The sequence below is a fragment of the Pteropus medius genome, unplaced genomic scaffold (genome assembly GCF_902729225.1).
Source record: "Pteropus medius unplaced genomic scaffold, Ma_sr-lr_union100, whole genome shotgun sequence".
Lineage (NCBI taxonomy): Eukaryota > Metazoa > Chordata > Mammalia > Chiroptera > Pteropodidae > Pteropus > Pteropus medius.
The window spans coordinates 1831840-1857718 of NW_024347732.1; the positions used below are offsets into that span (position 1 = coordinate 1831840).

The 25879-nt window shown below is 33.9% G+C and overlaps 1 protein-coding gene across 5 annotated transcripts; it reads left to right on the plus strand.

Moving 5' to 3' along the window:
• CIBAR1 (CBY1 interacting BAR domain containing 1) lies at positions 1–25064 on the plus strand. Of its 5 annotated transcripts, XM_039877120.1 has the most exons (9): positions 33–281; positions 775–1009; positions 3238–3306; positions 4269–4370; positions 6973–6978; positions 8208–8312; positions 17380–17493; positions 22317–22436; positions 23985–25064. In XM_039877120.1, exons 1-9 carry the CDS (start codon positions 256–258, stop codon positions 24072–24074), a joined length of 867 nt encoding a protein of 288 aa, XP_039733054.1. In that variant the 5' UTR covers positions 33–255; the 3' UTR covers positions 24075–25064. The 5 variants fall into 5 exon arrangements, with proteins under 5 accessions (XP_039733057.1, XP_039733058.1, XP_039733055.1 ...); XM_039877119.1 differs by lacking the exon at positions 6973–6978 and having other exon boundaries at positions 24–281; positions 4269–4409; XM_039877124.1 differs by lacking the exons at positions 17380–17493; positions 22317–22436; positions 23985–25064 and adding an exon at positions 9102–12921 and having other exon boundaries at positions 8–281.
• The last annotated feature ends 815 nt before the right edge of the window (positions 25065–25879 follow it).

Below are 25879 nucleotides of genomic sequence, written 5' to 3' on the forward strand. Positions count from 1 at the left end.
AGCGCGGGCGGGAAGGCGCCGCGGCACCCGGCTGGGCCTAGCCGCTGGTCCCTCCTGTCGCCCCGGGGTCGCTGACTCGGGTATTGGCCGCGGGGACGCGCGCCGCTTTGCCGTAGAAATGACGGGAAGGCGCGGCGGCGCGCGGCGCGGGCTCTCGGGATCCGGCGGCGTCTGCGCGCGCCCCAGCGCAAGCGCGGGCGCATCGGAGCCCGTCGTTGGACCCCAGTCGAGGGGCCCGGCGGTGCGCGAACTAAGATGTTGAGGCGAAGCTTGGAAAACCGGTAACAGCCCCGGGGTCCCAGCTGCCCGAGGTGCCGCACACGCGAGGGCACGGTGGGGGGAAGCGGCGCCTCTCTCCGTGAGGCCTCTGCGCCGGGTTCCGATCCCTAGCCGGCGGCCCGGCCCTCCCCGCCGCGCTCTGGGGCCTGCTTCGCCGTGCTGCACCAAGCCCCGGAAGCCGGGGCCGGGCCAGTTGTACTCAGTCCCCGCACTGTCCCGGGCGCTGTAGACGCCCGGGAAGCAGCCGGGTGCCCAGGCTGAGCAGCCCTAGTAGCCGCCACCCCGCCGCTCTGTGGCGGCGGGAGCCGGGCCTCTTCCAGCGCCTACACTGTTGGGATATTAAGGCCAGGCCCAGAATGGGAAACTAGAGGGGACTCTGCCTCATGAGAAGCCGCCAAGTGCCCCGAGAGTGTGTGCATGTCAAATTAACATGAAGATGAAGCCATTTCGTCCCTAATGAGAATGAGTTATTTTCTGCGTCACTTTTTTCTCTAGGGACGCTCAAACCAGACAACTGCAAGATGCTGTCACAAATGTGGAGAAGCATTTTGGAGAACTGTGCCAAATCTTTGCTGCTTATGTGCGGAAAACTGCCAGACTGCGAGACAAAGCGGACCTCCTGGTGAATGAAATCAACGTGTATGCCTCTACGGAGACCCCAAATTTAAAGCAGGGCCTGAAAAACTTTGCTGATGAGTTTGCCAAACTTCAGGACTATCGACAAGCAGAGGTATGGAGTGAGGTCACAGCGTCATTGTTATGAATGAGTCCTGAAGTAGTGGATGGAGAAACCCTGAAGACTCACTTTTAATCTGCAGTGGTAAACACACACTTGATGATAAGCCTCCCTTATGTCTGTAACATTGTGTGAGTCTGTGATTTTACCAGATTTTTTGAAGCTTCTTGTGATTTTACCGTTTTCAAACTAAATTTTAAGGTATCTTGAAATCCTAAATTTCCCCATTTCATTTGCCACTTTTGGGCCAAGGAGTGGCTATTTACAGTGGGTGTAAACAAAGTGCCCACGGGGAAGAAAAGGAGCATGTGTTTTATGTGCATGTAAGTATATTTTAAAGTATGTCTGGAAATGGAAGATGTTGGGAATGGTAATATGAGTGAATAAATAATGAATGGACAAGAAATCTTCGCTGCTTCCATGCTCTGGAAAGTTTCACTGGGGGAAAAAAAAGCACTGATTTATATCATAGATGCAAACCAGTAGTGAGACTGGGGAGATTTCTGCTGGGTCGGGGGAAGGTGAGAAGCTGGGGTTGTAATTGTTTTCTTTCTAAAAGCCTACTTTTTCCTGTAGTACCTCATAAACACTTTCAGTTATGTTAATTTTAGGTTTCAAGGTACAGGTTAATGTGTCAGAAGTTGCCCAATTAGAGCTGCATCGCTTCTTTGGCACTTATCAGTGCTTTCAGTGGTTTTTTAAAGCCTAATACAGAAATTTCAATTATCAAAAAAAAAAAAAAAAAAGGGTATAATGATCTTTGAACCTATAATTGTTATTCATTTACATTTGGGGGGTAGTTTTGGGGAAAATGTTGACATATTTTTTCTGTAATAACAGTTATACATAACTGGGTACTTACTATTTCAAAAATAATTTATATTCACAGATAACCCTAAAATCCCATGTTAGCTAATAATTTCAGTCCCCCTTTCTAGAAAACCTTTATGCTATTTATCAAATAGCAAAGTAAATTGATTTAGATTTATTCTCCTTTTTATTTCCCTTGCTTACCAAATGGTGGAGATGCTAATGAACAATGAACAAAAGGTAGGCAACAAAAAGGAGAACAGAAATGAGACTCGAGTAATCCATACACTGAAGAATCAGTGTATGGATTATTTGACATGATATCAACTAACCTATCCTGAATATTCATGGTTTTGATTTTAGGGTTCCTTATATTTAAATGCTCAGTGAGAAGTTGATTTTCTTTGTTTTTCTAAAATCTTTTAAAATGAAACATTGATATGCATTTTACTTATAAAAGCTAAAGAAAAATCAATATGAAATGCATTCACTGATTGTATCATCAAATGTTCTCAGAAACATGTATCATCAAGCTTTTTCCTGCTCCAAAAATAATATATGTTCATTTTAAACAGTTAAATATGTGTCATCTTGTATTACCTATTTTGAAAAAGAAAATTTTAATGTCCAAGAATTATTTTTCTTTTGCTATATACTTGCCTTTAAAAAAATTCGTTTCCTCAGTGCCTTTTACTAGTTCTATTAGTAAAAAAATTGCCTAAAATGTGATAAAATGTTTTTTAAATCTGGTTAATTCTCAATAGAGATCAGTCATACAGCTTGACAGCAAAGCAACACTTGAAACCATTTATCATTTTCTAATTAATGAATGGCTTCTCAGAAAAAAAAATTACAGCTAATCAATGGTATTAAGCTTTCCTGCTTTCGAGGATTGTGTTACTTTAAATATTTCTAATATGCTGAATCTTTCAGCTTTGATGTTCCTATCTGGAAAGCTGGGCTATTATTACATTTTGGAGGTGATGTATGTAAAGTATCCAACACCGTGCTAAACACACTGAAAGTGGTAGCTGTACTGAAATTTGAGATGTCTTAAAGCTTACCCAAAAGCTACTACTTTGAGGTAGAAACATGATGGTGTGACAAGGATGAGCTCCTTGGAAACCTGAGACGTTTTCTTGTCATATTGCACACCAGGTGCTTTTCTGCTTTTATATTTAATATACAGCTTAACGGTTTTGAATGTGTTTGAGGTTGGATTCTGAGTCTTTTCAATTTCGGGTTATTATTCTTTATGAAGATAAATTGAACTATAACACTTTAATTTAAAATTTTTTAAATTAATCTGTGTAGTAATTATGTTCAGGTTAAAAAGCACAGGTTTTAGTTCAGAATTAAAATTTCGATATGTCTGTTTCTTTTCAGTTATATTTTATAATAATTTTCAATAGGTTGAAAGACTTGAAGCCAAAGTAGTTGAACCATTGAAAGCTTATGGAACCATTGTAAAAATGAAACGGGTAAGTAAATTCATTATTTTTTTACTATTCTGGTGAAGAGGATAAGGCTTCCAATAGTTGTCCTTTTAATAAAAAGTACAAAGTAGTATTTAGTCACTTTTTACACACTCTGAAGTGTCATTTCTTAGAACTTTGAGAATAATGAAATATTTTTAGTGAGCTTACTAAATATACTACTGTAGCAACATGTAGCATTTTTTATTATGGAAACTTTAAAATATTTAATATTTATAGTCTTTAAAAATATACGAATAGAAATTATTTTACTAAATATAAGTTTATACTTTTGTTTCAAAGCAGCCAATAACATGTGGACTAAAAATGAATGTGACGAAGTTTTATTTTCTTATTGAGGTATAATTGACAAATTAGTTTCAAGTATACAACATAATGATTCAATATTTGTATATATTGCGAAATGATCTCCAAAATAAGTCTAGTTAATATCCTTCACCATCCATAGTTACAAAAATATTTTTTGTGATGAGAGATTTTAAGATCTACTCTCTTAGCAACTTTCAAATATGCAATATAGTACTATTAATCAATCACCGTGCTATACATTACATCCCCACAGTTCTGTTTTTTAAATCAACTTTACCGAGGTATAATTTACATGTAATAAAATTCTCCCATTTTAAGTATTCATTGAGTTTTGGCAAATGTGTATATATATATGTAACTACTACCACAATCAAAATTTTACATACATATTTATATTTATGTGGTTATAGTTTTACATTGAAATTATCTTGTCTGTGTCATTATTTTGAGGGGATACTAAAGAACCACACATGTGCACACTCTCACACACAAAGATACACACTAATTATGCAGTAGTAATAATTCTTTTGGTAACGATGCCTGGATCAAACAAGGACCATTTCTCCCATTCTTAAATCAGAGTGCATTTTATTTCTTAAATCACAGATTTTTATTAACAAAAAAATGCCTATTTACAGGATGACCTCAAAGCAACATTAACAGCAAGGAATCGAGAAGCTAAGCAGTTAACTCAGTTAGAAAGAACACGTCAGCGAAACCCATCTGATCGACATGTTATTGTATCCTTTGAATTTGGTCTTAAAAAAATGTTTTGTAAGGTATGCAGTACAGAAGTAAATATATGTGGAAATGATTAATTTCTACTTTTAAATATGCAAAGAATTTGAATATAAAGGTTAAAAAGAAACACATGCACTTATGAATTCTCACTATAGAAATCAGATAATTTTAAAGAGAATATACCACCTAATTCAGTCCCTTTTACATTATTTTCCACATTAGATATTCAAAAAATAAAACACTCATAAAAGTAGATGTTTTTATAAAGAGTAAATTCAACCTTGAGATTTTTTTCATATGATAATGACTAAATATTAATATAAAAAGTAACTTAAAGATCTATCATTAATCATATCAATATTATATGCCCTGCTTTTGAGAAAAGGAAGGAAAATCTTTTTTCCCAATGTAATTCCCTTCATCTTTAAAATCACAATTATGACTTCTACCAAGACCTTCAGGAGTTCAGGAGTATAGTTGATGTCCATGGCTGGGCACCAAGGGATCTAGATAGGAGTGTCTACTGTAACAAGGTTCTTCTGTTAAGAATGACTGTTGCTTAAACTAGAATGTGCCTTGTTTGTGACTAAACAAAATAGAAAATAGTGCCTAATTGCCAGCAACTGGGATAGGTGCAATTGTATAGAAGTACTAATTTATCCCACTGCCTCTTTTTCCCATTCCTTTTTATGTTTCCTTCCTACTTCCTTAAGGTTTTTACTGCCCAGCTCAGCCAGAAACCACATGAGGAGTGGCTCCTTGGGGGCATTTGAGGTTCCAGAACACCTCCATTCCTGAGGGGAATCCCTTGAGCAGTGATTTGGGGCTACGCCAGTTGCCTGGTCCTCCTTCCTTTGGACCAAAGGTACATATGCCCAACCTTGTAATAAACAAAAATGGGCAGCCACAGGGCTGGGACTACCCATTGGAGGCTGAGATAGGAACATCTAGACAGTTGAGGCTTAAGATCTACAAACTGGAGATTATAGAATCTGGGTTTTAAGCAAGTCAGACAAACCAGAGAATGCTGGAAAATTTATGACTGACAAATAGGGACTGAGGCAGAAGTCAGGGGGTGTCACTAGCTTTTAAGAATTTAGCCAGAGGTCAAAATTTTATTGTTTTGTGTGAAGGAGAGTACATAAAGGCAGAAAAAATGTCACATCTGGAATTCTGAGCAGCTGTCCAGTTTGAATCGAGGGTTTTAGTATAGACAGTCAACACAAAAATGAATCTCTTCTTAAAACAAAAATGTTTCCAACATAGATGCTCTTCTGTAAACACTGCTGTGGAGGGAGTCGTCTTATACTGTAGATGAAGCAGGTATGCAGGTTCACCTGGGGGAAAACATGCAACAACTAAATAGATTATTACTGCTACAAGTGAATTGCTATGCTCACTGAGAAAGATCTATGAATCCAGTGGATTTTGTCAGCTGGAGATAAGAAAATAAAGGACAATCTACATATAAATATGTTTGATATAAATATAAAAATATTCAGTCATACCATCATAAAATACCAGGAGAGACCCTTGAAATTCATTGGACTGTTCAAAAGGAGCATGTTAAAGTTCAATATGTAAAATAAAATGGAGTAGCTGTGGTACAAGAGGATGGGGTGAAGGATCCCACGGTTCTGCCTGCTCACCCCCAAGGTCCTCAGTGGCTTCTGAACAAGATGCCTATAACACAATTTGAAAAACACCAATCTGGCTCACCCTTTTATAAGCCATTTTGCACTCGTGAGTACTTTTATTAAATATACTGACATTCATAGAGTCGTATTTTAATCAAAACCATTTCCTACTCATATTGGTACATGATAGAATTTTGAAGAATTTTCAACAAAAGGTAGAAATAGAAATCCTTATCCTCTTTGTTAAAAACACCTTTGTGTAATTTTGGGCACATTACTATGCTGGAGTAAAGGGACTTGAGACTTTAGGAAATGAGTAGTAATTGCTGGAGGATGGTAGATTAAGATTCAGATGTCCCAGCTATGGCTTCTGCTTCCCCATTCTTTCCTAGGTTAGCCAAATTTCCCTACCTTTCCAAATTTTTAAATGAAACTATCAATAATTGGGGAAGAAAAAGACATAAATAAAAAGGAAGAACTCACAAGTAAAGAATTGCATGAGTCACATGTAATAAATAGCATTAAGAAATTAGTCTTCGTGAATATTCTCATTAGTAAAAGTTAAAGGTTTCTAACTTAAAAATTTTCTCAAACTGATAAATCTTCAAAGGAGTTCGTTTACTTTTGAATATTCTGTGTTGAAGTTATATTTTTTAAAATCCCAAGCCCAGTAATATAGAAAATTGCTTTTGATTACTGGTTATGATTAACATTTGTGTGGTTTTAAAAAAAATGACATTTTATGTGGCAAGCATACACGCACAGAGGTATAAATGAATATATTGTTAAATGCACAGTATCTTGAAATTATGTTTGAATTAACCTTATTGTAAGTATATATAACCAATATAAAGTTATACTGTATAATTGCAAGAGTATATAATTCTATAAGAGTACATGATTTTAATTTATTGAAAAAATTGTTCTATTTGAAATGTATTTTTTCCTTTATGAAAAATTTCAGTCACAGGTGGGTAATAAAATGGTGTGTCAAGATGGATCCTTATAGTAAACCCTTTTACTTATTTCAATTTATACATTTTCTTGAAAAAGCAAGGGCTAAATGTCAGAATGTGTCACAGAACATTGATGACAAATGCAAATTTTCTCATGAATTAACTGTTAAATGATGATATGTGATACTTTTGAGCAAATATAATACTAGCATAGGAAACAAAACTTTATTAGAAAGAATTTAATCAGAAAATTGGGCTGTCTTTTAAAATCTCTATGTTACTGTTTAACAAAAAAATCTTAAATATTTTTGGGCAGCTATTGTCCTAAAGGAAGAGATGCTTTTTAAAGAGAAATACATGGTTAGATTGGAAATGTTCTGTACTTTACAGTACTGTAGCCACTAGCTATATATGGCTGTTGAGCTCTTGAAATGTGACTAGAGAACTGAGAAACCAGATTTTAAATTTTAATTTAATTTTAAGTATAAATAGCTACATGTGGCTAGTACCACCAAGTATGGTACAACAAGATCATACAACACAAATCTAGATAGTATGAGTACTTGTATATTACTTAGAATATATTAAGTAAAACATTAGACTTGTCATCTAATTTATTAGCTGCTGGTGTGTGTGTGTGTGTGTGTACATATATATATGCATGTATGTGTATATATATTTTTTATATAAGAATTAACTAGTAACAGTATAATACTGGTAGCTAATAAGAATATACAAATAGAAATTCCAAGCTGAAATAAATATTTGTAGTGAATATTCTGCTCTACCTGATTAGAACATTACAGAATTAGAAACAGTTAATACATCTGGAGAACTAGAAAATTGAAAATACTTAAATCACAAGACCTTTCTTTTGGTGAGGAGACAAAAGGGAGAGAGAGAGTGAGGAGAAAAAGACTACATTAGATAGCCCAGTGAAAAAGGCGAAAGCAGGAGAAAATACAAATTGTTTTATAGTAAATTATCCAAGGGTAATATAGGGAAAAAATGGGTTTGTAAAAAGAAAGGGAGGAGTTTTGTTTTTGTTTGAGATCATGAATCACATCACTTAATAAAGTTTTTTATTCTGCATGTGCTTATTATATGGATCATTTTATTTTATGTGGCAAAATATATTATTGAACATTTACATTGTAATGCCAAAAAGCTAATACTGCAATGGTAGCATTTACTAATAGACTCAAATGCATGACTCTGACTTAATTTTTTTCATCTTTTGTAGGCAGAAACTGAATTACAGAGAGCTACAATGGATGCTACCCGAACAACTCGTCATCTGGAGGAAACCATTGACAATTTTGAAAAGCAGAAAATAAAGGATATAAAGGTAATAAAATAACAGTTAAGGTTCATAACATGTTTTCTAACCTTTTTGTTTTATTTAAATTTATGGAAAATTTAAATTACTGCTATTTTTAGCCCATAGTCTGTGTGAAAAGATATAAATAAAAATGTATCAAATTTTATTTCCTTATGGAAACAATGATATATCAAGGGGCTACATTCCCAAACAGAGGCCAAATATACAGCTTTTTATCACAAGTACTATTTAATCAAAGGGAACTAACATTTATTATTTTTTTTGTATCAGGTGCTGTTCCAGGCACTTTACATAATCTTTACAGCAACTCCATGAGAATGAGGTGGTATTATCCATATTCTATATAATACACTGTTATTTTTATAGCATTAAGTTTTCTAATAACTACATATTATCAAATAAATTGGGTAAGAGTAGCCAACCATGTAAACGTGCATTCACCATGATATGGTGTCACAAGAATTGCTTTATTGTAACACATCAGGAGATATGAAACTTTCAGGATCATGGCCTTTAGGTCTTCAATGACTTTTTCATAAGCATCTCGAAGATTTCGAGGATCGTTTTTAACTATAGTATGTCCTTTAAAACAAGTCATCTAAAGATGCTTTTTGGCTCACTGAAAATTTTCCTGGAACACGCTTTAAAGAAAAATATTTTTGTCATTTTACAACTGTAAACAAAAAAAAACATTGTGTTTTCAAAAGTTATGTTCTTATCACTAAGTATTATCTGCCACTTAATTCATGAAACACTGATTTGTACTTTTTTTAATTCCCTATCACAATTTCAAAGGATTTCAGAAGTGTCTCCAGTTTGGTCCTGAAGACGAAAAAAAGTTTTAAACTTCTCAATTCAGTCTGCACTCTGCTGTCTAATAGTAGATTGCTGTGTACTACGAGCATCTCAGAAAGCTGCCCTGAGACAAACCTCTTTACTGACGTGGGAGAGTATAAACTGGATTAATGTTTTAAAATCACTGACAGCCTCTTAAATTGAGGGAGAAAGAAAAGTTATTAAAATAATTGACTTTAACCTGAAAAATGAGAATGGAGACTTGTGAGGTATGCCTGATTCTACTACCACCTAAAGGCTTCTCTTTAGTTCATTTCATTATTCAGCCTCCATGCTTGCTACCTCTACAGGTGTTTTTAATTCTCTGAGCACCATCAATTACAAAACTGGGGCAGAGTGAATGAGTGCAGAATTCCCAGCTACAATTACTACTACCTGGGATTTCCTGAAACAGTAGGACATGGAGTGAGGGACTGCACAGTGGAGGGTGCACAAAGAGAAAGCCTTAGCCTTCCAAGTTTTTCTCTTTGCCTGCTGTATCATGCCCCTGGAAGAGGAAAGTCACACACACAAAAAAAAGACAGGAAGAAACCCACTTTTTAAAAAATTGATACAGTTCACCCACTTAAAATGTACAGTTCAGTGGTTTTTAATGTTCAGATATGTGCAACTGTCACCACTTAATTTTAGAACACTTTTATCACCTCAAAGCGAGATATAATAGATTTTAGCTTTTACCTCCCTGCTACCCCCATACTCCCACCTCAGCCCTAAGCAACTACCTCTGATCTCAGTCTCTGTGAATTTGGCTGTTCTGGACATTTCATATGAGTGGAATCCTAAAATACGTTGTTTTTGTGACTGGTGTCCTTCACTTTGCATAATGTTATCAGAGTTCACCCATAATGTAACATGTATCAGTTAATTCTTTTTTATAGCTTCATAATATTCCATTGTGTGGCCAATTGCCACATTTCATTTATCCATTCATCAGCTGATGGACATTTTGGTGGTTTCTACCTTTTGGCTGTTGTGATTAATGATATAAGCATTCACATGCAAGTATTTATATGGACACATATTTTCATTTCTCTTGGGTATATACCTAGTTAATTGCTGGATCATATGGTAACTCTTTAATCATTTGAGAAAGTGCCACACTGTTTTTCCAAAATGGCTGCACCAGTAGTATATGAGGGTTCCAGTTTATCTATATCCTCACCAGTATTTGCTATTAATCAGACTTTTTCATTATAGTCATCCTAGTGAGCGTGAAGTAGTATCTCATTGTGGGTTTGGTTTACATTTACCTCCTATGCTTCTTGGCCGTTTGTATATCTTCCTTGAAGAAGTAAATGGCTATTCAGATTCTTTGCCTACATTTTAGTTGGGTTTTCTTTTTATTATTGAATTGTAAGTGTTCTTAATATATTCGGATACAAGTCCTTTATCAGATGTATGATTTGCATTATTTTCTCCCATTCTGTGGCTTCTTTTTACTCCAATGGTGTTCCTTGAAGCATAAGTTTTAATTTTGATGAAGTCCAGTGTATCTATTTTTTCATTGTTGTTGTTCATCCTTTTGGTTCATTGCCAAATTTGAGATTATAAAGATTTATCTCTGTTTTTTCTAAACAGTTTTATACTTTTTGTTTCATATAGGTCTTTTACCCATTTAATATTTTTATATGGTATGAGCTGAAAGTTAAACTTCAGTTTTTGCATGTGACTATCCAATTGTCCCACCACTATTTGTTGAATGGAGACTGTTCTTTTCCATTGACTAGTTTTGGCACCCTTGTTGATTTTTAAATATTTAAAATATTTTTAAAAAGTTGACATGGTTTTGTCTCTGGATTCGCATCTTCTTTCATTTATCTATGTCTGTCCTTATGCCATTACCACACTATCTTGATTAATTAGTAATGCTTTGTAGTGAATTTTAAAATCAGGGTGTGTTTTTCCTCTTTGTTCTTTTTTAAGATTGTTTTGGCTACTCTGAATCTATCGCAATTTAGTATGAATTTTGCCATTAGCCTGTCCATTTCTATAAAGTCAGCTGGGCTCTGATAGGGATTGCATTAAATCTGTAGATTAGTTTGGGGAGTACTGCCATTTTAAGATTAATTCTTCCAATCCTTGAAAATGGGATGTTGTCCCTATTTAATTTATTTTAACAGTGTTTATATTTTTCAGAATATAAAAGTTTTGTGCTTTTCTTAAACTTTTTCCTAAGTATTTTATAATTCTTGATGCTATTATAAATGAATTTGTTTCCTTAATTTCATTTTCAGATTTTTCGTTGTAAATGCACAGAAATACAATTGACTTTTGTACACTGATCTTATTATACCCTGCAACCCTGCAGAACACATCTCTTAGCTCTGATAGTTTTTTAGTAGATTCTTTAGGATTTTCTACATACCAGATCATGTCATCTGCAACGTACGCTTTTAATGCTGACCCCACACAACTCTTAGCAAAATTCCAGAAATGAGTTCCAGAAATCAGTATCAGAGTCTATTAGGGTTCTGAAACTGTTCTGTAGGTCCTTCACTGTTTATAACTGTATTACCGTGTTTGATGTGGGGTTTAATCAACAAGTCCATCTAAATTTTGGTAGCAGCAATAATCAGAGAGGTAGCATAGTTTTTAGACCAAGACTTTTCATAGGAACCTTACAAAGAATTTGTCTTTCTGAGAAAAGTTGGTATGGAACTTAGTATACAAAATATGGAAGAAAAATCACAGTCCCATTTGTTTCCCATGTAATAAGAAAAGTCATCAACTATATGGTGAGTATCTAGAGAATCTCAGACCTACAAAAAGGATCTTGACCAGGGGTCACTCTTGAATAGATAAGAGTAGAAATTCAGTATGTGGTAAAGTAGCTAACAGGAGCAAGAAACATCTTCTAAATTTAATTTTTAATAGCTTTATTTTTCTTATAAATATAAAATCACCATACATTTTTTAAAATTGAGAAAAACATAATAATCCCACTAATCAGAAATAGTGTTTTGACTTATACCCTTTCAGACTTTTTATCTATACACATATACATAAGAGATATGGTTGGTAATAATAACAACACACATTTCTTAGGCATTGTTATGTCACACATTTTAAGCATTTTATGAAGATAAACCTCATTTATCCCTCAAAACATCCTTAAGGAAGGTAATATTATTATTCCTATGCAGTTATATTTAAATAGGACCAGACCACATGTAGCATCTCTTTTTAAAATTTAATATATCATGGACATATTTGTGCTAAGAAACATAGGTCATATCATCCTTTTTGGTATCCTCATAGTATTTTGCTATATGGACATATTAGTTTATTTAACCAGTCCTCACTGGGGGACATCTAGATTATTTTTGCAATTATAGATCTCACTGCATCATTAAACATCAGGTTTTTGCTGGTCCATTTATTTTGGGGGGATAAATTACCAAAAGTAGTACTTCTGATTCAAAGAACACACTTTCAATTTTAATACCTATTTTGAAGCTTCTGTCCACAAAGTTTACATGCCTACAAAACCTTGCATGAGCACCCTAATATAACAATGATGAGTAGTAGTTTCAATAGCCAATCTGATAGATTAAAAATATCAGTGTCTAAATTTGCATTGGTACTAATGTTGAAGCAGAGTGCCTTTTCATATATTTAATGATACATTTTATTTCTTTCTTAATTACTCACACTTATCCTTAGCCTATATTTTTTAGTGTTGGCGTTTTTCTTATTAAGTTGTAGAAATTCTTTAGACAATTAACCCCTTATATTAAAGAGAAGATATGTTGCAAATGTATTTTTGCATTTTGTTGCTTATTGTGCGTTGTCAACTTTAAAGTTTTATTTTTGTTGCTAGATCTATTGGTCTTTTTGGTTTCTGCCTTGGTGTCATGTTTAGAAAGGTGGTTTTCATCCTCAAGATTATATAAATATTTGCTTATATTTTCTTCTACTATTTATATGACTTTTTAAATATTTAAATATTTTATCTGGCAGTTGTGTTTTGCATATGATATGAGGTAGATATCTAACTTTATTACGGATAGGAAGTTCTTCTGACATCATTTATTGAATAGCCTCTACTCTGGACAGCTGTCATTTCCCCTTTGTTTGCCAAACTTTAAACAAGACCATTTAGAACTTTTTTGTTAAATATCTCACTTGCTAATTAAAGCAGATAGAGGCTTTAATATTAGGATAATGAACTTTTTCAAATTTAGCTGGTTTACTTCTTAAGCAATAAAAATATCTAACTTGTGTTGGACACTTACTCTAAGCCAGTTACCATACAATACTTTTGCTTAGATTAACTCATTTAATTCTTAAGGCAAAACTTATGAGGTTGATACTATTGTTCTCTCATTTTATAGATGAGGAAAATGAAGGAAAGAGCAGATAAACTGTTTAATATTACATAGCTGGTATGTTTCAGTCATAATTTGAACCAAGGTTTATCTTAATCCAGAGCCCATATTCTTAACCATCCTGCTTTACAGAATACTTACAGATGGGTAAAGAATTTCAGATTAGCTCCTGCCCCACCCCCACCAATAAAAAGTATGTGTCTTCTAGTAACACAAAATAAAAATGAAAAGGGAAGGAAAAAAGTAACTCAAAATGCCTCTGTCCCTGACCATACTGACCAATTCCAAATAAACAGATTATATGAGGTCATTGAAAGTTAGCTATATTTATAGAAAATTATTACTAAATATGATAGGGCCCTAGAAAGTTCTACCACCTTTCTAGTGACTCATTGAAATTATTTTATTACAGAAACATAATGTTTTCCATGTTCTCTCTTATTTATACCAGTCGTCACCTAGCATTATTGTTCTTTGAAATTATTCTCCTTTATACCTGTTTTTGGTTTTATGAAATTCTGGTTAGAAATAAAAGAGTATAATTGGCAGTTTTCCCTCCTGACAATCCTCAGAGATATAATTCTTCTCTGTGATAATCTTAAGGCTTCATGGCTCTTGGGTCAAAAATTCCAAATCTAGGATTCTAGCTTAGTAGTGCCACAGATTCCCCATCACTGTTCTTCACAGAAAAATAGACAGTATAAAAAATTAGCACAGCCATTCCAGTCTTATAGAGGTGTATAATACAAGTTTTGTTAAGAAATAAAAGGTCAGACCATAAAGGACTAAACCAAAGTATCAAAAAACTTGATATCCCCCCACCTTGCAAGTAGTAAATAATAGCCATTTCATGATTAAAGATACTGTTTAAATTGCTTTTTTATCACAAACTGAAATTAAATTTTGAGGTTGGAAAATGCTAACAAACTCAAAGTTGGTCACTGTCTTTTAAAATGAGAATGTAAATACACAATGTTTATTTCTTTAGTGACAGACACATCTACATATTTTTCAGGGCTTATCAGCTTGGGGGAATATAACACCAAGATGCTAGTATTAAAAAATTGTTAGAGATGACATCACATTCATCAGAGATTTTGACCATCAGGAATTTAATAACTATTCAAATATTTGAAAATTTTTGTTTTGAAATTTTTGCATATTCCACAAAGTTATCAAAGTGGAATAGATTTGAATTAAGTGTAAACAAACAAATTTAGGTGTAATAAAGTTGTAACTGTTTGGATCTCACTAGTTATTAAATAGTGTGATGGTCTGTTAAAGATTTAGAATTTCCATTTGTAGAAATATTTAAAAATAGGAGATAATACTCAACTTATTTCATTTAAACTTAATCCCTTATATGAGGCTTTTTTTATTTCTCAGGTGATTTTATAAAGACAAAATACCTCTTTTCTCTCCCCTAAGTACAGGCATACCTCAGATGTTATGGGTTTGTTTCCAGGCCACTGCAATAAAGTGACTATTGCAATAAAGCAAGTCACATGAATTTTTGGTTTCTCAGCACATATTAATGTTTACACTATGCTGTATTCCAATAAGTGCAATAACATTATGTCTAAAAACATACCTTAATTAAAAAATACTTTATTGCTAAAAAATGCTAACCATCATCTGAGCCTTCAGTGAGTCGTAATCTTTTTGCTGGAAGAGGGTCTTACCTTCAATTTATATAAAGAAAAAATGCACTGTCTGTGAGGCACAATAAAGCAAAGTGCAATAACACGAGGTATGCCTGTAAAGAAATCCACATAAGTAAACAGATGGTCTCTAAATCCTCTATCTAAGAAAGAAAAATTAAAAAAAGAGTTGATTGTTTGACATTCTAAATGTATGTTCACCAGTTCCCTGGGTACTCACCTTAAACAAGTCTAAGGTCTTATTCTACAATTCTTTCTTATTTGTTTGTTTGTTTATTTATTTCGGTGAGGCAACCCTTGGTTGACCTCACAGATTGCAAGGACCTTGTCAGTTTACAATCCCTTATTTTTTACACCTACAGTACCTGGTCTTCCTAGGTGGTCTCCCATCCAAGTACTAACCAGGCCCCACCCTTAGCTTCTGAGATCAGACAGGATCTGGCTTGTTCAGGGTAGCATGGCCTTAGACTCTACTTTAATCCTAAGTAATTGAAAAACAAAAATTTCTGTTACAGCCTTGAATAAAAATAAAATCAAACTATGTCTATATTATATTTATATAGTTTGTTTATTAAAGGTAGAGAATCTTAAATTTAAGATTCACAGGAAAGATGTAAGCCTGTGCTTGATTGCTCCTATTACCTAAAATAAGCAGCAGACCAAGAAGCAAGTAGGGGTCCTTAGTGTTTGAGCTTGTCATTGACTCCCAGTTCTGTTTTCTTCTAGGAGTTTCCATGCTCCTAAAGGCCAACTGACCCCTTTCTAGCTAGCCAACTATCTTAGAAGACTGACAACTAAGAGACAGTCTCAACCCTAGTCAAAAGCCATTTCACCTCTAAGGTATTCCTGGGTATCTGGAGATTCTTGGTGTGAAATCCAAAATTGTATCTTGGCATAATGGTATTTATTGTCAAGTTACTAGACCAGGATACCAGAGCCCTCTGTGACCTATATGAAGTGACAGAAAGGGTAATTGTTAGTCATATAGTTATAATCTCTTAACCTAGAACGCAGTCTTTGCAGTCAAACTGACATATGTGCTTTTACCCCAGGAGGGTTACTTTCAACTACAGATGTTTCCATTGAGTAGTGATCAGAAGTCTGTTAGGACTCCCTTAAATATTTTTCTAACCTTTAAGATAGAATGGAGATGGAGAAAAAAATTACAGGACACTGAGAGATATCTGTATGTCTCTCTTCCAAAATGAAGGATCACTCCTGTCTGGCTGGTTAACACAGAAGAGCAAGAATGAACAGAAATATGTATTTGACTCTTGCCTTCTAGCCTAACCTATCTCTTCTATCTTGCTTAAATACAATGCTTGATTGTTTTCTACCTTGTTCATATTTGCCCACTTCTACATTAATGCTCTTTTCATTTGATAAGAGACAAAATAACAAAAGGGTAAGATCCTATTTAATTAAAAACTTGTCTGGTTTTTATCCTTTCCCTACCTACTGATTATCTTCTGCTAGATCAACATGCACATCTTCATTCATTCTCTTTGTTCATGATCTTCCTTGTCGTAAGTTGTCATCATGCTTAGAGATTACCTGCACAGTTTATTTGTGAAGACAATTGTTTCCAGCAAGAACAGCACAGTATGAGCAAGAGCTATAACTTATGAAGAATCAGATCCAAGCTTGAACATTCTAGCTGAGCAACGATAGTCAAATCATATATTTATAAGCTAAAAATCTCTATGCGAATGTATGCTGCTGTTATCAGTGATAGGAATATAATTATCATCAAGTAATTTCTTTGTGGTTTGAGAATATAAGTAACATATAGCCAGAAATATGATGGGATATAATTCCTGTCTAAAAAACATTCTATTGTTTAAAATCAGTTGGAATTGCTAAAATACCAGCTTCAGAACTAAACTGTTTTATTAATACTTATAGGCACAGGGTAAACAGAGTACATAATGGCACATATTTTATTCAGATCTTTTTTTTTTATCACAGATGTCAATTGTAAGGTATAAATAAAACTGACTAAAAAAATAAGTAAATGGTGAGATAGGAAATATTTTGTATAATTTGAAGGTTTAGCTGCAGAAGGTCTTTGCAATTATTTTTATTCATTATCTTCTAAACTTCATTTGCCTTGCAGAAAAACAGATACCTTTGCATTTCATAAAATGGCAAGATTAAAATAAAGAATATCTTTATAACATTCGCCAGACAATTTTTATGATTGTTTAAATTCCAATATTTGTTTTTTAGACTATATTTTCAGAATTTATCACTATTGAAATGTTATTTCACGGCAAAGCTTTAGAGGTCTACACTGCTGCCTACCAAAATATACAAAAGATTGATGAAGAAGAAGATTTAGAGGTAGGACTGTCTATCTAAACTCAGTTCTTCTATTAATATGTAGATACTTAAAACATAGCATTTGTTTGGTTAAAAATATCTTAAATTAGAACATTACAATGGTTATTTGTTATTGTGTGCAGTCCCAAATAGCTGAACTTCATGATTTTCTATTTATTTTTTAACTGTTCAAATTAACCACAGTAAAGTTCTAAGAGTTAATTTATTAATAGCCAGTAAAATACAATCTGAATAAAGCCAAATGTATCATTTTGACATGATGTCACTTAAGTGTGCTAAAAATAACATTCATCAATTTGAGCTAACATTTGAGTGTTTATGCCATGCACCATACCCAAAGCTTTATGTGCAATTTCTCACTCCTCGCACAATCCTGTGAGGTAGGTGCTGTTATTCTTTTAATTTTGACAACTACAGAAACAGGTTTAAAGTCTTTAAATAACTTGCCCATGGTCACTTAGCTAGTAAATAGCAGAATTAGAATCTAACCAGTTTTGTGTGACTTAATCAATAAACTATGAAATAAATGAAGTTTTATATAAAAGGCTTGCTCTGTACTGGTAGTTAAATGCAAATAAATCTGATTGGCCAACTAACATTAGAGCAATTAAATATCAAAGCCTGGCTCCAGTAAACATATCTGAAGGGTACATATCCTACCCCCTTACTTCAAAAGCGGGTGGGAAGGGGGGGCAACAAAAGTATATTTTTGCTGAAATAGATAAAAATTCAAGAGATAATTCATAAAGTGAAAAAAGCCATGTGTTCTCAAGATATAACCATGATTCTCTATTAACAAGTGAGAGAATTTGGGAGCACCTTCCATTTGGCAATTTCAAAGATCTCCCCCAATTTTTTTGTTTGTTTGTTTGTTTTTCACTATCCACAGAGATCCCTTAGGTCTTCTCTTCCCACTACTCAACTGGTTCTGGGAAAATTAATATAGTAAAACCAGCTTGAGTAAAATGAAGGTACATGTTTTATTATGTTTTCCAGTGCCAAAATCTGTCTCACAGTTTTATATCAGTTATGCCTACATGATCATATTTCTATTTACTGTTTCTCAATAGATAGCTTCCTAAGTGTTCATCCCTTCCAAATAAAACTGTTTTTCACTCCTTTTCATGTCCTATTGTTTAACAAATAGATTTAGCTATTATCTGTCATTTGTAAAATAAAATAGCAAATGTTTGTATAGCATTTACTTTGGACCAGCTACTGATCTATGCACTTTGATTATATTATTTTAATCCTCCCATCAACTTTGGTAAAAAAAATACTTATTTTGTTTCTTTGGGTGAGAAAACAGGCACAGACAAGTTAAGAAACTTCCCAGAGGTTCTCATAGCTAGTAAGTAACATAGCTGGGAGCCAAACCCAGAAGACTTACTAAAGACACTGTTTTTATCCTCTCTACACTCTACTGCCAGAAGTGTGGTTCTTGATGAGTGTCCTAAACCATTTCCTGCAGAAACAATAAGTGCATTGATTACCATGTTAAAAACTGATCTCCCACTTTTCCTATATGACTAGAGTCTCCTTTACAAGTATTTTCATTCTTTTTTCTAATACCCTTGACATGCCATTTAACTGACACTAAAGCTCCTGCAAACACTTTGAACCCCAAAATTTTGTTTCTTATTCCAGAAGTCCTAGATATCTTTTTTGTCACACCACTTCCAACTTTTCTTACCACTATTTTTAATCAGCTGGATAGGTAGCTTGTGGGAGGAGAATCATAAAAAAAACTAAAGATCTCAGCGCTATATGGTAGACGTGTTTTTGAGTATCAACTTCCCCACTTTCTAGCTGGAAAATATTGAGCAAGTTAACTTCCTCATACTTTAGCATCCTCATCTCTAACATGGAGATACTTATAGTACTTACCTTATAAAATGTTCATTCAACAATTGTTTATTGAGTACCTGTCATGTGCCAGGCACCATTCTAAGTGCTGAGGATTTAGCATTATAAGTTGGATATGGTCCAACTTGTCAAAGCAGAAACTGAAGTCTACCGGGAATTCAGACATTAAAAAAAATGTATAACTGTTAAAGTTTTATAATGTGACCAGTCCCACAGAGAAAAAAATACAGTGTACTGTGAGTGTAATGTGAATGGAAGATTCTAAAGAGTCTAAAGAATCAAAGGATGATTTCTTAATTAGAAGCTTGAAGGATACCTGGCAACAGCTTTCAGTTAAGAGCATATAGATATATAGAGGTCTGAGGCATAATGAATTATAGGCATAAACTATTACTGTTTTGCCATACAGAAATTGTGGAGAAGAGAGAATAATCTGGGGAGATTTGTAGGACCAGGGGAAGTAAAATTATATCAAACAGATACCAAGAAGAGAAAGAATCCTTTAAATATAAGGTTTCTTGGAAACAAGTAAAGAAAGTATGCAGAGAGGGACAAAGAAATAACTTGCTATTCTTCTTAAGTAGTCCATGCTTTATGAGAACTCCCGAGACATTGTGGCAGCACCTAATTCTCTACAGGTAGGCATCTAGCTATATCACAAACCATCTTATTTGTTCTTCACAAAAAAAAAAAAAAAAAATTACAGTATACTGTCCAGTATAGTCAGGCCCATTTTCTCTGTGCAGTAGTAACTTTGGAGCATATTCAAGTCTTGAGACTCGCTCCTAGAAGAGATCTTGGACCATATTGGAAAATGCATTATTGCCAATACATTAATATTCCTGTAAATCTGGTTTTTTTGGTAAGACTAATTTTAACGGGTTTAAACTTTTATCTCAAGGGCTGTATGTTGTCTTCTACTTCCTACTTTTTTTGCTAGAAAAGTTAAAAAAAGAATGCTGTTTTAACAAAAACATATCCTTTCCAAATACCAGTTGATTAATAAGTCATGCAGGTTTTTATCATACTAGCATGCCAGTGTTTCTCGTCTGGCACCAAAATATAGTTGGGTCCTTAGTAACTTGCTAAATAACCTAACCAGCATGCCCAAATTGCCCTAAAACATAAGTCTTGCCTCTTGTTAAATTTCATCCCTTTATTACTTTGTGTCCCATAGTTTTCTGAGATTTAAAGAAATGTGTAGAGGCATCCTTAAGTCTAGGTCTCCTTTTTTCCCCAAAAACATACGGATTAAGTTCATGTTCACATCATTCATTTACCATTGATTTATCTTAAGCTAAGAAAAGTTGCAAAGATAAAACTGGGCACCTTGCTCTAGAGTATAACATGTTCATATAGGTCTATAGGCTAGAAGTGAAGAGTGATGGGTAGGTTTGGTTATCTTAAGCCTCTTAGGTGTCACCCAAGGCATCTGGGTAATTAGGAACCACAAAGTTTTTTGGTATAGGAATTATATTTTGGTCTTTAGTAAGATAATTCCAAGTAAGCTATAAAGAAAAATGTACAGCGTCAAAAATTAAAATAGAAGTACCTAAGGTGAGAAATTTAGGGAGAATGCTCAGGCTTCTAGCTCAGTCTACTAAATATATGGTAATGTCTTTCATTACAAAGGTGAAATCTAGAGCTAAACTGTCCAGTATAGTAACCATTAGGCATATGTAGGTATTTAAGGTTAAACTGAAACAAAGTTTAGTTCCTCAGTCACAGAAACCACATTTCAAGGGCTCAGAAGCCTCATGTGGCCTTTTTGGACAGAACAGCAAGGATTTTTGTCATCTCAGAAAAGTTCTGTTAGACAGTGCTGATCTAGAACAGAAGGTAGTTGGGAGCATAAACGCGGCTATTAGAAGAGAGTCTATAGAGAATTGATTGAAAGGTAGCCATTAAACTGTGTAGATAAGATCTTTCAGAGAAAGGTGTCAAAAAAGGAAAAGTGGCCTAAGGGAAACCTTTTAAAAATATTTACACTGTAAGCAGTAAAAACGGAGATGCGAAGAAATAGGGCAGCTAGCACATGAAAAGAGTTTAGCGATGGCATGCATGGAACTGTTTCAGGACAAGATGAAGACAAAAAGACTGGTGATTTTTGGCAAGAGTAATTTCAGTGGAAGGTGAAAGCCTAACTGTAGTTTATTGACAAATTAATGGAGATGAAGTAGGATATTTGAGAAGTTTTCTAAGTAAATTTATACCTTGAAATAAAAAATAAGTATCCTGAGTTTATTTGCTGGGGGAGGGAACCTGTAGAGAAAGCAAGCTTTTGTCGGTTTGAAGTTTTGGAAAAAGGAAAAATGCACCTTGGAAAGAATCAAAATGATATTAACTTTAAAAAAAATAAGAAAAAGAAAAGATGGCATTTATAGTTGAGGGAAAAAAGGGAGAAGCTGAGGAAATTCACGTCTGATAACCTTACCTATTAGTCTCTATGTAAGAGAATGGACAGAGAAACCAGGGAGGTTTAAAGTGGTAAGGTCTGGAACTACTGCTTGCTTTAAGGAAAAAGAACTGAAAAGTAATGACAGTCCAGATCCTAGTGAGATTGGAATCTATATAGTGGCTCCTATTTACTCTTATGTGATGTACTATAAAAAGTACTGCAGTGAAGCTGTGGATAGGCAGAACAGAATCAAAGATGTGACCTGCAGCCTCCCTGCTAACCTGCATATTCAAGGGTAGGAACTTTCACATTTCCCCAGGACAAACTCGCAAGTGGTTGTTTCAGGACCCATCAGTGTTTTACATGGTTCAAATTTTTTTAGCTTTCCTCTTTACAACTTAAATATTTTTGTATTTTTTTTGTTTTAAATTTACAATAAAAAATTGAAATTTTGTCTGGGGATAGGAAGTGCTTTAAAAACTCTTAACTAAGGAATTTAATATGGCTTTCTAGATTTCCATTGTTTAGTATCTATAATGTTGTTTTGTCATTGCAACAGGTTTTCCGAAATTCTCTGTATCCACCAGATTATTCATCTCGTTTAGATATTGTAAGAGCAAATTCAAAGTCGCCTCTCCAGAGATCACTGTCAGCTAAGTGTGTATCTGGAACAGGACAGGTGAGCTAGAAACCATAATTTAAAGGATTTTGAGCTGGTGCCTTTGGAATTGTTTAGTACTAAAAATGTTTCCCTTGAGTCATATGACTTCATATAACTTACCCTCTCTTATGATCTTAGGTAAAATATTAGACTGCACTAGGTGTGGCTGTTAATATATTTCTTATTCTATAATATTACTCTCTATAGCAGAACACTTAAGAACAAAGGTGGAAAGGACAGGCAAATGCTATTCTAGATTTGTTCTCTGGTATAATATAAAGAGCATAGATTCTGAAGTCAAACTGCTTAAAGTCCCACTGCCACAACTTGTTGGAAATTATACCTAAAAAGGGCTTTTCCTGAACATTATCATAGATCCAAAAGCACAGATCTTTAGGTAAAAAGCCAATTTTCTCATTTCTTCTATACCTAGAAAGCCTCAGTTACCTGGTACTTAGAACAGAGAAGGATCAACAACCTTTTTCTCTAAGGAACCACAGAGAAAAGTATCAGATTTTACAGGCTATATGGTCTGTCCCAAAAAAGCAGCCATAAATAAATTAAAAAACCATTACGGCTGTGTTATAATAAAACTTAAAAAAAAAAGCAAACTGAGCCATAACTTGCCAACTCTTCACCTAAAAAGCTTATGCCCTTTTACATAACTTGCCTTCAGAAATTTAAAATAGAGCAAAATATTTTCAAAATATAATGTTAAATTTGGCCCAGCACGTACTATTTTCTTTTGACTCTCCTCTAAGCATGTATTTATTGCTTTATGCATCTCTACAAAGTTTTGTTTGACTATTTAGAGCTAATGATGTTACCGAAGTATAGAATACATTATCCCAGGGTTTCTCCACCTCACACTATTGACTTTGGGCCAGATGATTTGGTGGGAGAGAAGAGAATACTGTCTTGTGCATTGTAAAGATGTTGAGCAGCTTCACTACTGACAAGATGCCAGTCACACAAACACACAAACACACACACACCCCCAACTCCCATCGTGACAATTAGAAATGTCTCCAGACATTGCCACATGTTCCCTGGGAGGTATAATCACCCTCAGAAAGGTTTGAAACAAGGTGACCCACTGGTAAGTCAGTGGTGAATTCAGATTCTAAACTCATTCCATTTAAATCACACTATTTTCAAAGCCTAGTTGAAATAGTCTTGTTTTTGCCATCCCTTTGATCACTCATTCAAACATGTTTTTGTGACCCAAGAATTGTTTAATCTAAAATATTTTGGCATTTATAATATATTGAGACTATACTTTTCTCTGAAAGTATGTTATAGAAGTGCTGGTATCCAACTGGAATCAAATGGTTAATTTCACATTTTTACTCAAAAATAACATGATAAATGAGTGGAAAACCTATGACTCTTTTCTACCTTAAAATACAATAATTCATAGGGAATTTTCACTACTAAAAATTAATACTTATGGACATTTTTCTGGAATAGTTGTTCTGTGTGCCCTTCTCTGTAAGGGCATACTAAAAAGATACCAAACATGTAAAAATATTTTTAAGTTAGGATATTTTAAAATGTGTTTAACAGGTATCCACTTGTCGATTAAGAAAGGATCAACAACCAGAAGATGATGATGAAGAGGATGAAGACTTAGATGTAACAGAAGAAGAAAATTAATTTTCTTAAGTAAACTTCACATTTCCATTTTTAATTTAAATTATTTGAAATCCAGAATTACTAAATTGTGAAACTTTATACTGGTTGATATATTAAACTTCAAAATGAAATCCTATTGGAAATGGGAAATAATTAAAGGAAATTTATGTTGACAAAAATGAAGGCTTTAAGAAATATTACACACCAGTCATTTAAACATCCTGTCTAGCAGTATGTGATGTTTGTATAGGTTCCATTTTTTTAAAAAAAATTATGTATTTCAAAAGTATTTCATATTAATTAGTGTACCATACCTGGTTGAGGTTGCAAAAGTAGATGACAAAAAAAACATTTAATAATTTAACTTGCTTATTTTAGGTTAAGATGCCATGCTTTCGTTACCAGAAAAGGGTCCTAGAATAGTCATTCTGATTAAATATAAATTCTATTCCATAAGCCTTAATCAAAAAGACAAGTCTTTTTTTCCTTTTTTCACTTTTACAACCTTAAGTTTCATCATTTAATACCTCAATTTACTTTTCGACAAGAGTATAATCACTCGATTAAAAGTAATGGGAACCTAGGTCATCAGTGTTTTATAACTGTAAGTGTAAATTTTAGCTTTAAAAAGAAAGCCACATTCAGCCTGTTTCTGGTTTTAAAACAAAACTGCTATCATGCTAAAGCTATACATAGTACAACTTTTGGAAAGCTATAATTTGGTGGAATTATAGCTAAGAAAACATCATGGAAACCATATATAAAAATCTGTAAAAGTTTTACCAAATTACCACCTAATAAATGTATAGTCACTCTTATGCCTGAAAAATGTAAAAGAATTTAATCAGAGCTTTTCAGTATGTCTCATGCTTTTCTTTGGATGGGGAACTGTACTTTATTTCATGGATTCCAGTCAGGCATGTAAAAATTAGGAAATTTATAAAATCATTTGGGAAAATAACAAAAAAGCAATCATTCATAACAGAAAAATAAAAACTTTCTAGAAAGCTTTTTGACTTTGTTATTCATGGTTCTGTTCTTAACAAAACACTGTTTCCTGACTGATGCAATTACTTCAGTACTTTTTAAGTAAAATATTCAAAACATTTTAAAATCCTAAATAAATTGATATTCTTAAGAAACAGGATAGCATTGCATACTTATTTTCTCGGTAGTTAAATTTCACATTAAATTTGGGAGAAAAAAGAGTTATAGTATTTCTTTTGCTGTTTATAACAACTCACTTCTCTTGAGCATCTGTTGCTGTTATCTGTTCAGTCAAAGCATATCTGATGTAAAGCAATCAGCAAATAATTCTGATATAAAATGTATGCTCTGCCTTCCTCAAAGAAATATTCTGAGGACAAAAGGAATACGATACATGATAATACTTTCATCAAAATTGTTTTTCAGACCAGACATAGGTTGGCAAACTTTTTAAAAGGCTAGGCAGTAAATATTTTTACAATAAGTGGGCAGAGACAAAATGAAGGGTATTACATAGGTATTTAAATAACCATTTAAAATGTAACTACCTTTAAAAATGTAAAAACAGCTTATTTAAAAAACAAACAAACAAAAAAACCTTGACTGGTTACTTAGCCTATAAGGCCTCCATTTCTTATCTCTAAAATAGGTTTAAAGTTATTTTAGTTATTGGGATTAAATGATAGTTAACTCATATATAATTACAGATCATACATAGTAACACAGCTCAATAAATAACAGCTGACACTGAAAACAAAAACAGGTGACAAGGTCACTACCTATTGGTGATGCACAGACCAAGAACCACTACTCTTGAGTTTTCTTAGTGATAAAAGTGC